Here is a 15,557-nt window from a genome sequence, read left to right as displayed (position 1 = left end):
GACTTTGAATGCTTTTAAAGATGTATCTTGGGGTGTATTCATTTAAATAATTGCACAATTTTGTTTACTAGATTTGAGTGGCACAATCAGACAGGTTTTCTATGGCTAAAAAAAGTCCTAATGGCAGAAAAGCTCCCAAAGGACAGTGATTTTTTCCATTAAATGTATTTCAGATTGTATGCAGAAAAACTTGGATGTTGCAGTAACGCTAATGGTCATCTCTTCTTTCAAAAGGAATTCATATAGTTTTAGTTAACTTTTACTTTCAAAAATTAACTCAGAGTAAGGTTGTAAAATATGGACCCTCTGAAACTTAGAAATCTTACCAAAAAATCCTTTGCAATAATCTTTGAGTTCTACATCTTGTTTTCTTACTCTTCATCTGCCCAGTCCTTTTCTTAGTCCTCATTTTCCGATGTGCAGTATTAATTTGCATTTGTGAAAAGAACCTTTTCACTCTGAATAGCTGATGTTCAGTTCTAGTGGAAAGCTCCTCCATCCCTTAACGTTTCTTCCCCCCCCCCCCACCAGACAAACCCCCACACCCAAAACAACAGCCCCAACACCCACCCACCTCAGCACAGCTCAAGGTGCATCTTGGAAGCGAGAATGTGCAGTACTGTTGGAGTTACTATGGTGAGGAATCAGTTGTGCTTCTGAGCTAACAGAATCATGAACTGCCAAATTAAATGAAAACCTATATAACTGATTGTTTTCCTCAGCTTTTACACAGATTCATTTTTCTTTTCACAGTGTTTATCACTGCAGGTTATTTTGGCTCTCTGTGTTCCATCAAAAATATTTTTCTTTTGTAAAAAATAATAGTAAAAATCAATCTCTGAAGTATGATAATGCTAACTTAAGTCATCTATCCATTCAGTTTCCAGCAGCCTGGTTGACTATGTTTGATGCAGTGCTTATTCTCATCCTAATACCCTTAAAAGACAAATTGGTGGACCCCATTTTAAAGAGGAATGGCTTGCTTCCATCCTCACTGAAGAGGATTGCAGTTGGAATGTTCTTTGTAATGTGTTCTGCATTTGCTGCAGGTAAGAAAACAACTTTAGAGATCTACTTACATAGTTATTTTTTCAGCTATTTGCAAGAGCGTTTTTAAAAAACCTTTGTGAATCTTTAAGATTATTCAGAATTCTTTTTCATGGGATAGTTAAATGGAACTGCAGGGATATATTTCTCACAATGAAAGAGATTTTACCCAAGGACTTACTAAACTCTTGAATGGTTGTTGGAAGAACTGGACCACTTTTCCTGCCTGAAATAGTCTTTGAGCATACCTTTTAAAACCAACTTGTTGGGTAAGGTTTTCACATACAGTGTTACTTTCTAGTATGCTTGGTAGAAAAGAACTGTTTGGTTTCTGACCATATTTTCTCAACAAATTCTTAGCTTCATGATCAGTGCCTGAACAAAGCATCCAGTATTTACAAGGCTGTTAGTCATCTCAAATGAAACTTTATGGTATTATGGAAGTCCATGTTTTCTGATTTATTAACAATCTATCTTTAAGCTGAAATTTAATCTGAAAAGCAAATTAATTCAGAAATAATTCTGTTCCTTCATAGATTCTGACTTCCGAGTATTAAAAAAGTGAAGTTTTACCTAAAATCCTTTTGTTGTATCTGAAATAATAAAGTTAGGTTATGGCTGAACAAGAGTTTCCTTATACTCCAGGTTTTTTCTCCCCTACTTTAATGTTCCCTAATGTTTAGGAATTACTGTAGTGTAAAATAGCTTAGCTATAGCATGAGAGCAAAAAGATGGCAACTCTCTTCGAACCATAAATCAGCTGCTTTTGAGATGATTTAAAGTTGTTAAGCACTGCTGATGTGGAACTGAGCAATGCTTCATGAAAGCTATAGCTTTCACCTAGTATCACTGTAATGAACTTATTGATAAGGCATTATAGCATTAAATAAATTAATTTCAGCACTTGTAATCTCCTATATTTTAGAGAGAGGGACATTTTATACGGCTATTAAGATTTCTCTCAATAAGAGAGGTAATTATCTTATTAGGCCAAGGTCACTTTCTATGTAGGCAAGGAAAGTTCTTAAAGCAAAGTCATTTAAACTTTAAAATAGGAATGTTTCTCTTATTCCATATTACTTAGGACACTGCTACCAGCAAAAGAAGATGATGTAAAACAGTTAAATGTCAGCTCCTTAAATAGAACCTGCTGGCTCACATATAAAAGTGAATACAAAACCAGCAGTTTCTCTCTTTATTAGTACTGGAGAAGAAAAGTATATGAAGCTGTGATTGCTGATTTGGGGAATGTGTTGCTATAGCAGAATTCTTCAAAATTTCAAATGCCACCTTGTTTTCTACTCACCTACAAATGTAACTCATGGTTTTGTTGGTTTCATCCTCTCCTGACTCTTCCATATAGAAACTGAGAAGATTAATTCTTTGGGTGGTTACCTGCAGTCTGGTTGGAAAGTTTAACCTTTTGGAGTAACTTAACATCCCTTCGTCATAACAGCAGTTTAAGAGCTTTAGTGGTGACAAATCTGGGGCCTAGGAAACTCTTTTTATTTCTAGCAGGGTGGAATGCTTCTGTTGGTTTGTGTTTCATAAAATGTTTAGAAGCGTATTTATAGAAGCCATATTTTCATGTGCATAAAACACTACTTCCAACCATTTTTGCCTTGGAGAGAAAGATACTGATTAAAGTCTTAAACATATGAAGATATTAATATCTTAACTTGCAATCTTGGAAGTATCTTAATTTGTTTGTGCTATATTTCCATTTTAACTTACTTATCTAACTGGCATTAATGGTGGACACTACCTAAGCTGTCTATTAGGTTGTTTAGATTATTTTAAATATCTTCTAAACTGTGAGAATAAAACTGATTAGATTTAATGAACATCTGCCACTGCTTCATGCATTTTATTGTAAATTCTAAGCAGCAGTATTTAAGGTTATTCAACTGGAAAATCTACTTCATTTATAGAGTTTAAACAATTACGGCAAGACCTTAAAATCCCTTTAACTACTAAAACCATAAGATTAAACTTGAAGTCTGTCTATCAAAGTGTGAGAAAGAATCAATAGATTCTGGATTTTGAAGTACTCGACTTTGAAGATAATTTATGGCAAAGTTTGGTATTGCGTAGTTATGCTCGTATGTGGCTAAATGCCTCCTAAATCTGCATATGTTGTGAAGAGTATCAAACACATTAAGGATCATTTTGAGATGCAGTGATTTTTGTGTTGAATGCATATGAATGGGATTACATCCAAGTTCTTAGCTGACTGCATTGCTTTGTTTACATTTTAATTAAGTTCCACTCTAAAACATTTGGCAGCTATATTGAAACCAAAACATAAAGAAAAACAGCTTTAATTGAATTAGCTCCTCATAGTTCAGAGGGCATTGAGGTGGCTGAAGAACGAAAAGATACTTAAGATGGGTAAGTGGTCACCTAAAAAGTGAGGAAAGTAGAGGAAAAAGTGGTGGCCTGGCACTAAGAGGTATCAAGTTAAGAACAGTCTTTACCTGAAAAACACTTGTTGTTAAGAAAACACTCCTTAAGGGCCTCAAGGTAATGTTTAAACAAACTCGAGTCAGTCTAACATGATTTCCCTGTACAACTCTTGTGTTTCAGAAGATCAGACTGTAGAGCTGTTGTGAGATTTCAAGTTGAATCTATTCTGAACTGCTATGAATGAACAAACATGAGTTATAAAAATGCAGCTTTCCATCTTTTTCAAAGTACTATAAGTCCCTTTTTAATGTGTGTTTCCTCAGTGTGGTTTCAGAGCTCTGGCTCTAGCTCCCTAAAATGATGAAATACAATGCCATCCTTAAGCATACGATTTCTAGAACTTCTTGATCAGTTATGGACTCAGGGAGCTTGCCTCATGCTTTCTTACAAGCTTGGATCTCTTGCCATGACCAGGGCTAATAAAGAAACTTCGTGTATGAGGTGCTTTTTGCAAGTATTAGCAATTTCCCTTGAAAAACTGTCACTTAGCAGAGATGGTGACCTGGTTGCCCTCCTCAAAGTTTGTATGTCACAGATTTGTGAATAAACAAGATAACAGATATTATGTCGTGTGTTAGAAATTGATTGTGCTCATTTCATGAAAGTGCTGTCAATAGGTTCAGCCAACATCACACTAAATATGTGTCATCCTTTGGCTGCTCCTAGGAAAGAAAAGCTAGAAGGGAGGAAGCAGATGTAATCACTTGTACATGGTATGATATCCATGAAGCAGTGTGTCTGTCATCTAAGTCTCCTACAATGGTTTGTTGGGGTTTTTTTGGTAACAGGAGTGATATTTTGTGCCCCAGGATTAGGTAAGATCTTGGCTCAATAACTGAAAAGAGACCAGAAATGACAGGCACTAAATAGGAGGCTGTGTGTGTAACAGGTTCTGTAAGAAGTAGTGTCATTGACTCGGTGTTGCTCCTCTGAATTGGCAATGAATAAATCCACCTTATTTCCAAGGATACTGAAAGTTCCTTTATAGACGTTCTTTTTGGGTGAAGCAGGAAGTTTCTGTGCATTTTATGTAACAGTGAGGCAGATCCCTTAATGTGGGCAACGTCAACAAAACCCCTACAGCATTATTTGATACTCACTTTCTACTCTAAACTGTTGTGAGATAAAAATGGTTATATTTTACCATTTATAGTACCTATTTTTCAATTTGCATGAAGTACTTTCTATGCAAAGAACTGCTTGTAAATCAAGCTTTAATGAGCTTTTGGATCACTTGGGATGATAACTGTCATATAAATGTCATGGTCGTATTCATAGAGGGTTCCTGTAGTTCTACAGAACTAGTGTAGCTATTTAGGTAAGTAAAATGGTTTCTAAATTATTAATACAATGGTGGCAGAAGCAATGGTTCAACACTGCAGAGTAGTAGTTTGTGAAAATGAGATTGTCTTTAAAAAACCCAACATAGCTCATATGAGAGAGCTCTCAGCTAATGCATCTGGAAAAGGGTTAAGTATTTGTATAATTATCCCTACTGAGTATGAATATAATCACTAATTCTGTTGCAGAAGAACTGTATATTTTGGAAAAACAATAGCAAAAATAGTCTGAAATACTTTATGTTAGGAGATAAGAAAATACATATTCCTATTTTATAACTTGTAATTGCAATGCAGGACTGAATCCTCATTTAATTCTTAATATGAAGAAACAATATTTGTACTTTAGGTCATTCTTTTTTTCCCTCCCTTTCATGTAGGAATTCTGGAAGGCAACAGACTGAAAATTGTAAAGGTTAAAACAATTAATCAGACAATTGGAAATGTTACATACCATGCTGCAGATATGCCAATATGGTGGCAGATTCCTCAGTATGTGCTGATTGGATTCAGTGAAATATTTGCAAGTATAGCAGGTAAGAGGCTTTGTGTGGTTTAAAGCTGCTTTCATATCTATCATAAATGATGGATTCTTAGAAAATAAATATTTCCTTCTCAAATCATTATAAATAAGCTCTAATGTGCCCAAATACAATATTATATTGTCAATGCAAGTTGTTTTTCAAGTTTGAAAACTAGCTTTTATGAGAGTATGTTATCAAGGCTGAATTTCAAGAGCAACGCTTACAATATTCATGTGTCGTCCAGGTAGCACAAGGTATTTGCAAACCCTAATAGAAAACAATAAACTCTCTCAACATTTTATTTGAAAGACTAGTTTTAATGCAGTATTGTCTCCTCTGAATCTTCCTCTGTTGCAAATAAAATTTGTGCTTTGTCATTTTTTTGGCTTAAAACTGAGCTCACCATTCAGAAAGACAATCAATCAGTAAGTGGGACACCTTTCTGAAGGAAAAGGAAGACATAAGCCATCTTTAGAAAGGTTTTATCACCAGCTTAAATTCATGTTACTTGACTTTTTACATCTCTTATTGAGTGTTACATAACTTCTGTCTAAAGGTTTTTGGTGAACATTAGTAATGAAGTAGCTATTTTTTATACCGTTTTATCTGCTTTATTTATAGATCAGTTTTTTTCTGCAGTTGCTTTAGTACTTCAGTGTGATACTGGGCAAACGGAAACACTGCTCAAATCCTCCCTTGCTTGAACAAATGCAAGAAATCTTACATTTCTTAATACTGTTCTGTGTGATGCAGTGAACAGCTGTGTGATCATATTGATTTTTAAACCGAAAGGGAAGTGGGAGGAGAGGGTGAAGAGAACTATAAAATCTTATTTTTTGCTCTGTTTCACATACATGCAGGGCTCTTTAGAGGAGGAAGGCACAGGCAACATATCTCTTGTCACTGTGGCATGCCTAACACTGGTTTACTATAGTTAAACAAGTGAAAATCTACTGTGAATCTCTTAGCACAGTGTTTCTGTATTTAGTGCATGGAAGCAATGCTTGGTTCACAGTAACAGAAACCTTTCATGATCATAGAAGTAGCTGTTCTGATACTACTTACAGAGAATTGCAGAGCTACCTGATGTAATATATTGGAACTCTTCCAGAGTCTTGATTTAAAAGCCATTTAGTATTTGCTTAACTATAGTTAGTTATTAATGTGTTGAAATACTGTTTGAGAGTATTGAACTTTGAAGATCAGCATTTCAAACTGGCATTACATACAGCTCTTTTTCTTGGAGTCCTTAGGACAGGTTTCATTTCCCTTGCAGGAGGTTACTTTCATTCCTCACGCTGGGCAAGCACAGTGGGTTAAAATGAGATTCTCTAATTCTGTAAGCTCTTGCTGGCAGTAGCCCCAGCTGTCACATGGCCCATTTGTTCCCCTCTTAGTGGAACAGAGAACCTTCACTCTGATGGGTTTCTGGTTACACATGTTCTACTGTCATCACAGTTGTTAGGAAATAAAGCAAGGTGGTTGGATTGCTCAGCAATTAAAAATGTGGGCTTGTTTTCCTTTCCTATCTAAGGAAACAAAAAGTTCTAAGCTTTTCTACCAGCTGTCTGGCCTGTGATTTCATGTGATGGGAGCAGTTATACATATCTATCACATATTAAAGTCTACCTTAGTTATTTAGTATGTTGGAGGAATTGTTTTTTGGTATGGCTTTGCCTTGTGTGTATTTGTAGTTTTGTGATATGCATTCAAATGAATCACTAGCATACTCTTTCCTTTCTGGTGAACGGTAGGTTGATGTCTCCTACCAGGTGAATGCGAATGTAGTTGGCTCTCTGCTTGCACATAGCATGTACCTGGAAACCAGCACCTCACATAAACTGTCTAATGATAGTAAACATAAGATTTGGACATAAGGTCTTACTGGATTGCACCAACTGAAATCTAGTTCTTCACTTCTTGTACTGCAGTAGTCAGTATTGTCTATGAATGGGTTAAGTGTCGAATGGCTGAAGGTCTGAGGTAAGAGTCTGATATTTGATAAAGGTCTCTGGTTTCCACCACTCTTCACCCCCTGCCAGTGATGTATAGACAAGTCATTGAATTAATTTGTTTCAGTAAACACCTATCATTAGTTCATTATCTTTAAAAGATAAAGAGATAGCTTTAAATACATTTATCTTTAAAGATAGAGGGGATAGTTCATGATCTTTAAAGCACATTATGACCCAAGATGCTACACACTTTAGATTCTTCAATGGAAAGTATATTAAAGAGTTGATAAAGGTATCTATTGTGCTATGAAATTCAGCTTTAAAATAAGCAAAGCGTTAATGGTAACAAAACTATAGTAATTTGGAAATGTTTATTGTGAATAAGCCTAAGCATATTCGTATTAAGCCACATTAGTTACACTTGAGGTATCTTCTTTAAAAAGATGACACACATTGCGTTAATATTTTGTATTATTCTGTCAATCCTCTTAAAGGATCCTTATTTAACTGGGAATTGTAATCACACATGACAACACCAACTGGAGGGTTTCATTGCAAAACTGTGTGTTTGAGGTAGCATGAAATTGTTATCAATGGCTGCCAGCAGGCAAAAATATCTCTGAAGACAAAGAAAGATTTTATGTTCCTTATGCCAGATTAAATAGTAGGGTTGCTGGAAACATTATTCAGGTTTAGAAACATGCCTTATTTTGTTGCAAAAAGTGCACAGTGTTACACCCATTTTGGTTTTGTTTTGTGTCTTAAGATCTTTTTCTAGCAGTAATGCTTGCATCCAGTAGATGTGTGAAATAGGAGAAGAAATGGGCCAGATCCTTTTATGTGATACGCTTGAGATAACTTATACAGCCTGATGACCAAAACATGACTGATCCTTTGGAGACTTGTGGCAGCTATGGTACCTTAACAAGAGGTTGAAATCCAAGCTACTGTATCTGGAAAGCAGTATACTTGTTTTCAATTTAAGTGAGATTAGCCTTGAAAAAATCTGAATTGTTAGATTAGTGACAAAGCCTAGAAAGAAAACCTTGAGTTTTCAGTTCCCAAAATAAGTGTAATTTTGCCCTCTGCCATGTTCTGTTTGCAGATATCTCTCCATCTCTGTAGCGATTCTCTTGTTATGGTTTGAATTTACAGGAACTCACACAACTGAGTTGCATGAAGAATGTTTCAGTTCCCTTCTAGAATCACAGACCGGTTGCTGTTGGCCCATGATAACGTGTTTTGCAGAAGAAAAGAGAAGCAGTGTGTTGGTTATCAGAGATGTGTCAGGTGTCAGTGCAGAATGTCAGATAAGTGAGGACATAGTTCTGGTTCTTTTAGAAGAACAAAGTTTCTCCCTCATAACAGGCACTATCTTGAAATGTCAAGCCTTTTTTCTTGGAAAGAAATGCTAGTGTATTTCTATTAAACTCTGTCTTGAGTAGTATAAGTCAAGTACCAGTAATGATGTAAATAAAGCACACCTTTATTATGCAAGACATAAGGTTTGTGCCATTTTCAGGTCTATAATGCTCTCTTTGGCAAGAAAAATTATTATGAGGTAGCATTAATTTTCAGTATGAAGCAGACTGTTTTGAAACAAGCATTTCACCTGTCAGAAAAGGCTCTGCAAAGAATGTATATGATTGTCTCTTGCGAATAATCCCATTTGAGTTTTGACAGGAGTATTATTCTAAGAAGGAGAGTTAATCATGGGCATTAGTCATTGCAAGGCAGAGCCTAACCCAGTGTGTTCTGTTGGTAGTCAAACTCAGTAGCACAGATTTTTCACATTGATGTCACTAGTATGTTTTTCTTCGTTTTATCGGTTGAAATTTGAATAAGGACAATTTAACATTGAAGTCCCATATCTACAAGTCTTTAAAAGAATAGGGTAGCAAGCAATGAGCTTGGAGAGTTCTAGATGGAAATTAAATTAAAACTAATTACTGCTTTTCCAGCTCCATTTAATTTCTCTGTCTGCACATTCAGAGATACAGACACTGAGTCTGTGTGAAATAAATGCTTGTGGTCAATGCAGAGTGACCCTTCAGTTCCTGAGTACTTTGTTCTCAGCAGGGAATGTCGCGTGCTTTGTAAATATCACACATCATATAGGCAGTATAGAAACAAGTGTAATGGGGAACATGGAATTTGCCAGGTTAGAGTCAGTGTAATGAATTTGAGGATAATTTTGGACAGAAAAAAAAAGAATATGTTGCCTCAGAAGATTTTTTGATTTTACACATCTAATATTAATAAAATCAAAGTGCATGTCTTAAATGTTGTCTAAGAGGTTGATACATTGATGACCTTTAACAGGGTTTGTAAAACAATTACAGGAAATTGATAGGGATTCACTACCTCAGTTCCCTGTCTCCTGATATCCAAGGTTGGTTTTAGGTCTTTAACGTACCACAGGTAGTATACGGCTGCAGTTTCTGTGGCACTAAACTAGAACAAGCCACTGTTGTTTCTTAGATCTTCTAATAGCATTTTTTATCTTTTAATACAGGTCTAGAATTTGCATATTCAGCTGCTCCCAAATCTATGCAGAGTGCCATCATGGGGCTGTTTTTTTTCTTCTCGGGGATTGGATCATTTGTTGGCTCTGGCTTGTTGGCACTAGTGTCTATTAAAGAAATTGGCTGGATGAGTAATCACACAGACTTTGGTAAGTTATTTTCAGTGGGTTCATAGTCTATCAAGTAGAAGGCTTCCTTCACAAGCAGTTAAGCATCAAGTGTGTGGAACTGTTGAGTCTTGGAACAGTTCTTGTTAAAAAAAATAAATTTGTTTACCAGTTTGTTAAAGAAAACATTTCATTTTACACATAAGCATTAAGTAATTGTGACTATGCCAAATGCCACATTGCTCTCATGAAAGCATGAGAAAGATGCATTGGTATTTTGCGTTGGTAAGACCTGTCAGTTACCTGCTCAGCTGTTACTGCATTTCATCACTAGAAATGACTTAGAAAATTTTGTATTTTAGTAAAAAAATACTTAATTTGTTTGTGAAAGAAGAATATATTTGGTATAAAGCCCTGAAATTACTTTCTGTGGTTATGGGGAGTAAAATGTACCCATCTCTCTTACTTGATTATTCAGCTTCCTAGTTTCAAGAGACTTCATCAAAATTACCATGAAGTCATTCTGTCTGCTATCTATTTATAGTCTTAAAGAAGTCCAATCTGCTTTGTATTGCCAGTTAAAAATAATTATTGGCACCAGTAGGTGGCACCTTGGGAATTCCAGAAAAATCCCATCCTCATTGGGCTAATTAGTTCCAACAGAAGGAGTGTGAAAAGTTCTTCAAATGTATGCTAGACCTATTGTATATACAGGGCTTAAAAGCGCAGCCTAAGCTTACTTTAAATCTTGTATGAGAGAATTTGCCTTTTAAACCCGATTTAAAAACTAAGTAATGTTGTCTGGAGCAGTACATATGCCTCAAATTGCCACCTTTTGTTTGTAAGTTACTCTTTAACAAAACCTGCAAAAGGTGACAAGTACCCTTAAATTTATGGAAGTGTCCTCACCAAAAGAAAAATTTGTCAAATAAAGACTTTTTTTCCCAAATTCCCAGTCAATTGCAAAATCACAGGAGCATCTTTTTCTGCAATTCTGTATAGAGATAATTCAGTTAATAAGGGCTCAATAGGAGAATTTCATACAAATTAATAAGTGTGGTATTTGTTGTTGCTTTTTTAGCCTCTTGCCTTTGTTTTCTGAAGCAGCCTAAGAGAAGACAATACAAAATGTTTTCTCTAGAAGATACTTAGGTTGTGGTAAATATATCCAGATTTGGCTAGAAATGGAAGATGTTACCTTTCATGACTTGCTGGTCATCTGTTTTGAGTAAGTGCAGTGGATTGTCCTTTGGACAGCTGTCAGAACTGGACATTTCTCCCTTTCAGTAGTGCAAAGACTCAGCATACAATCGAGCCCTCTCAGCAGCTATATTCATCTGGCTCAAGGTTGAAGAACTCAGTGGGTGATTTTGATCTGTAGTATCCATAGTAGCTACTGGTTTAACTGTTACTCACTAATTTTTCATTTGGTAGAACATTATTGAAAGTTATCAAATTCACACGGTTTACACACTGGGAATGATGTGCTGTGGCATGGAATACCCCTTTGGCTAGTGTGGGTCAGGTGTCCTGTCTCTACTTCCTCCCCACTTCCTGTGCCCATCCTCACTGGCAGAGCATGAGACTGAAAAGGTCCTTGATCAGAATAAGCGTTACTTAGCAACAACTAAAACCATGGGTGTGTTATCAGCATTGTTCTCAAGCACAGCACTGCACCAGCTACTAAGAAGAAGAGTAAGTGCTACAGCTGAGCCCAGGAGACATTAGATGCTGTATAACTATAGTCACATGCGCCAAGTTTCTGCTTTTTATGCTAACTTGTGATAGTGTATGAGGTAACTGCCTGCCTCACCTCTGCTGAGGAAGTTCACTCTCTGCTGGCACTGCTGTGTTGGTTGCTGCCATTGAAATGACTGTTATTTCTCTGACAAAAACCGAGATTGCATGGGCTTAATATCCCATCTCATAAAGGATAATTACTACTCTTTAAACACATCTGCTATTGAGATGGAGATTCACATGTATATTGTATTTTAAATGTCAAGGAAAGACTCTGTTTAATTTTACTGCATTTTATTATAAGTTCGTTTAATTGGATCTTAAATTTCAGTAATTAAAGTAATTTAATCTTAACAGTTATAGGCATGCTGCATGAACAGCTCATTAGGATCGATGTATACTTCACTGTTTTTACTCTAACCTTTTTGATAATTGTAATGGTCCAGTTGGCTGTGGCTTATGTGGCATGTTGGAAATGAGCCACAATACATTGTTCTTGGAAGTACAGCAATAGTTAGTGCATATTGCTTAATAGAGGAATAATATTTTAGCAATGAGCTTTCTTCATTTAACATTATTTAGTCTGGTACAAATCACTGTAACAACTTTGAGAGTGTGTCAAAGGTGAATTGAACCAAAGAAAAAAGCCATGTATTCATGAATTCTAAACTTTGTCCTAAAAGAAGGCTTAGACAACATCTCAGTAATTATTTTCTTTATATCTACAGAGTTGCCAAACCTGTTTCCCTTTAAAACATGCATCTTTTTGTTCTTATTTTATCTTTGAGTTAGCAGAGAAGGGAGGTACAGGCCCCCAGATGCAGAAAGACCATATAGTAGGGGTGAAGAGGGTGCTGCAGGAGACTCTAGTATACATAGTACAAAAAATCATACACTTACCTGTTTCAGTTATGCTGTAAAACATAAGAGACTTCCTTTTTTGCCTTCATTAAAGCCTTATCACTGCACTGTTTTCTCCAGGCTCCTTAAAAGCGCACCTAGAAAAAATGGTAAAGGCTTTACATTACTAACCTCTATCAGTGTAATTTTTCTTCCATCCTGGATCCAGAGCTTTATTTATAGCATTTTTTTTCTAGTCCATTTGGCCACAGCACAGGGATATTTTCTTTTTTTCTGCATTTGAAATTGGGCATCTCCTCAAAAATTGACAAGTGATCTTTATTGCTTACCATTATGAAGTAAATCATATATGAAAATACACACCCAGGGTTAGCTGAAATCAAGGCATTGCAAGTTTGCAGCATAAGAAACCAGACTTAAAAACATAGCAGAGGGGGAAGAAAGGAAGATTATTAACCTATTAGCCCTTAAAATTGTCGGCTTGCATGAAGCATGCCCACTGTTGTACATGTGTAGTCTTTGCACAAAGGTCTTACAGCATATCAGCATCTTCAGGGACATTGTGTGGCTTGAGGCACTGAAGCACAAACAGAAGTAATCCTTGTGCTTGCACGGCTTCTTCAGGAGTTCCATCTTCTGCTCTGGATGATTAAGAATTAAACTGTGCTGTCAGATGGCGATATGATTTGGTTTGGTTTTGCCAAAAGTCTTCCCTAGTTAAACTCGAAGGGACTGACATTTCAATTCATATAATCTGTATCAATCTTTTTCTTTCTAGGTAATATTAATGGCTGCCAATTAAACTATTACTTTTTTTTGCTGGCTGCTATCCAAGGAGCAACCCTCTTGCTTTTCCTTATTGTTTCTGTGAAATACGATCATCAGAAATCAAAAATGAATGATGTGGCTGCCAACGGGAGGATCTGATACCTGTTACAGAGCAGACTATTACAGAAGCTCACAGTGAAGTGGCAGTGCACCCTACATCTGCAATATCAAGGTTTTCTCCAGTGAGACTCTTACTAGACTTGCATGTTACAAGAGTTCTCTCCCTTGCCCCCCTCTCATGTAACGTCAGTAAGTGCCTTATGTTGGTGGGGCTGGTTTCTTGCACTACTACTATGTCCTGGCAGAGGACAAATACAGATCTCAGAAGTGTATTTACTCTAGCCTAGGCATTCAAGTTGCTCTTTGTTAATCGTGAGTACTAAACTCCTGGAAGCCAGGACACGTACAATAGAAATTGAGTAGAAGGACTCATGATATGAATTGTTCCTGACCGAAAAACTCCGCTTAGTGAAGAACAGTGTGTCTAGAGAAGCACTCAACAGTCTCAAGCCTACATTGAGGACACAGGAAGGAAAGTGTTTTAATAAACCTCAAGTAGTGGTTACAAAAAAAATTGCCAATCCTGAGAGTCATTTTTGGAGGAGAAACAGGGGTGAATTAAACTGCAGATTAGCTCAGATTAAAAAGAAATTAAGTTTTATAATTGACCTCTCACTGGCAGTGTCTCAAGGATTTAAGTCCAAACTTGCAGTTGAAAGTATCCAATACTGAAGCCTGAATTATATGTCACAGTAGCTTGTCATATAACTGACTGACTTTTGGTGCACAATGAAACACTTGTTTGGATTGAAATTTCAGAATACTTTTATTTTCTGGATCTGCAGTGGATGTATTAGGATAATATGGAAACAAACATCTTGTGAGAAACCCCTATTCAATCTAATGCTGTTATTTCCCTAAGGAATATATAAATATTTGCAGAAAAAAACTGAGATCGAATTCTCAGAAGATGAATACACAGTAACAATGTAGAAGCCTTTCAGCCCAGTTCTTCAGTCTTGTGTCTTACTTCTAGCTAACATGCTACAGGGTTTGTATCTTTCAGCAACACATTCCTATAGCAGAGCAAATGGTTTTTATGTTCAGCCTCTTGAATTTTAATGATTCTAACAATTGTACTTAAGATTGTGTGCAGATGGTATGGAAGATGCAGGGAATTATGCAGAAAGAAAAACTCAACTTTTTATTAACGTGTTGAATTTTTATCATTTCCTTTGTCTGCAATTACGTTGTTAAAATATCCTGGTTTTGTACATGAACATCTTTTTAATGAGTTTACAAAATAAAATGAAGTTCTATGCTGTGACTTTTGACCCTTTGTTTCTAGGTGGATAAAATTATATTAAGATTGTTTACTTCTTTAGCCTTTATTTCCTAAATATATAATGGAATGCTATTAGATTTTTAAGTCTATACTAGCATCCTGTTACTTTTGTCAGATAACTTAGCTGAATGCAAGCTGTCCTGTCTTTACCAAGGTAAATCAGGGTAGATGCTATTTAGCTATTGCATTTTTTTTTCCAGTTATTCCAGTTTTAAATTATACTATATAAAAAGAAGTAAGTAGTACCTCATATGAGGAAAAGCTGATTTCCTTTTCTAACTTTAAGAGCTCCATCTGCTATATTTCTGGAATATTCCATTTATAACCAGCTAAAAATGTTAAGATTGTGTAAGCTGCATAAGGAACATACAGGGATCAAATCATTTCTTTCTATGTATGCTTCTTCAGTCAGGCACTTATGATACAGGGATGAACCCGTTTATTTAATTCACTTCTAAGGCATATATAATCACAGGAGGGAACTGGGTTGTGTCCATGCAGTTATTTTACTAGTTGTGTGAAGATCTTGCTTTTAAAAGCATCCCTGCCTTAGAAGGAAAGAACCTCCAGGAGTAATATTGCTTCTGGTGTTAAAAACTACTACCTCTGGTCCCTGTTTACTTATCCCTGTTGCCGTAACTGGACATAATTCATTGCACTGTTCCCCCCCCAAGATCTAACTTTTTCAGCAAAATTAATAGATTTTTCCATCTGAGATGGCTCTGCCAATTTTAGTTAAAACTGAGTTTAATGAAGAACTGAGAGTAATCTGCACATGACTGTAAGAAATGAGATGTCTAATAGAAGCCATGGCAGTCT

The 15,557-nt window shown here is 36.1% G+C and overlaps 1 protein-coding gene across 1 annotated transcript in view; it reads left to right on the top strand.

Annotated features, from left to right (window-relative positions):
- The window catches only part of SLC15A4 (solute carrier family 15 member 4), a 29,488-nt gene extending 14,768 nt beyond the window's left edge, over window positions 1-14,720 (top strand). Inside the window, exons 5-8 of the mRNA XM_005145115.3 lie at window positions 881-1,049; window positions 5,234-5,389; window positions 9,848-10,006; window positions 13,344-14,720. Coding sequence (XP_005145172.2) covers window positions 881-1,049; window positions 5,234-5,389; window positions 9,848-10,006; window positions 13,344-13,492 — 633 coding nt within the window. The 3' untranslated portion in view covers window positions 13,493-14,720. The remainder of the gene's footprint in view (window positions 1-880; window positions 1,050-5,233; window positions 5,390-9,847; window positions 10,007-13,343) is intronic.
- Window positions 14,721-15,557: the final 837 nt, after the last annotated feature.

Source organism: Melopsittacus undulatus, chromosome 12, assembly GCF_012275295.1.
Source record: "Melopsittacus undulatus isolate bMelUnd1 chromosome 12, bMelUnd1.mat.Z, whole genome shotgun sequence".
Lineage (NCBI taxonomy): Eukaryota > Metazoa > Chordata > Aves > Psittaciformes > Psittaculidae > Melopsittacus > Melopsittacus undulatus.
This window is presented reverse-complemented; position numbering and strand designations above follow the sequence as displayed.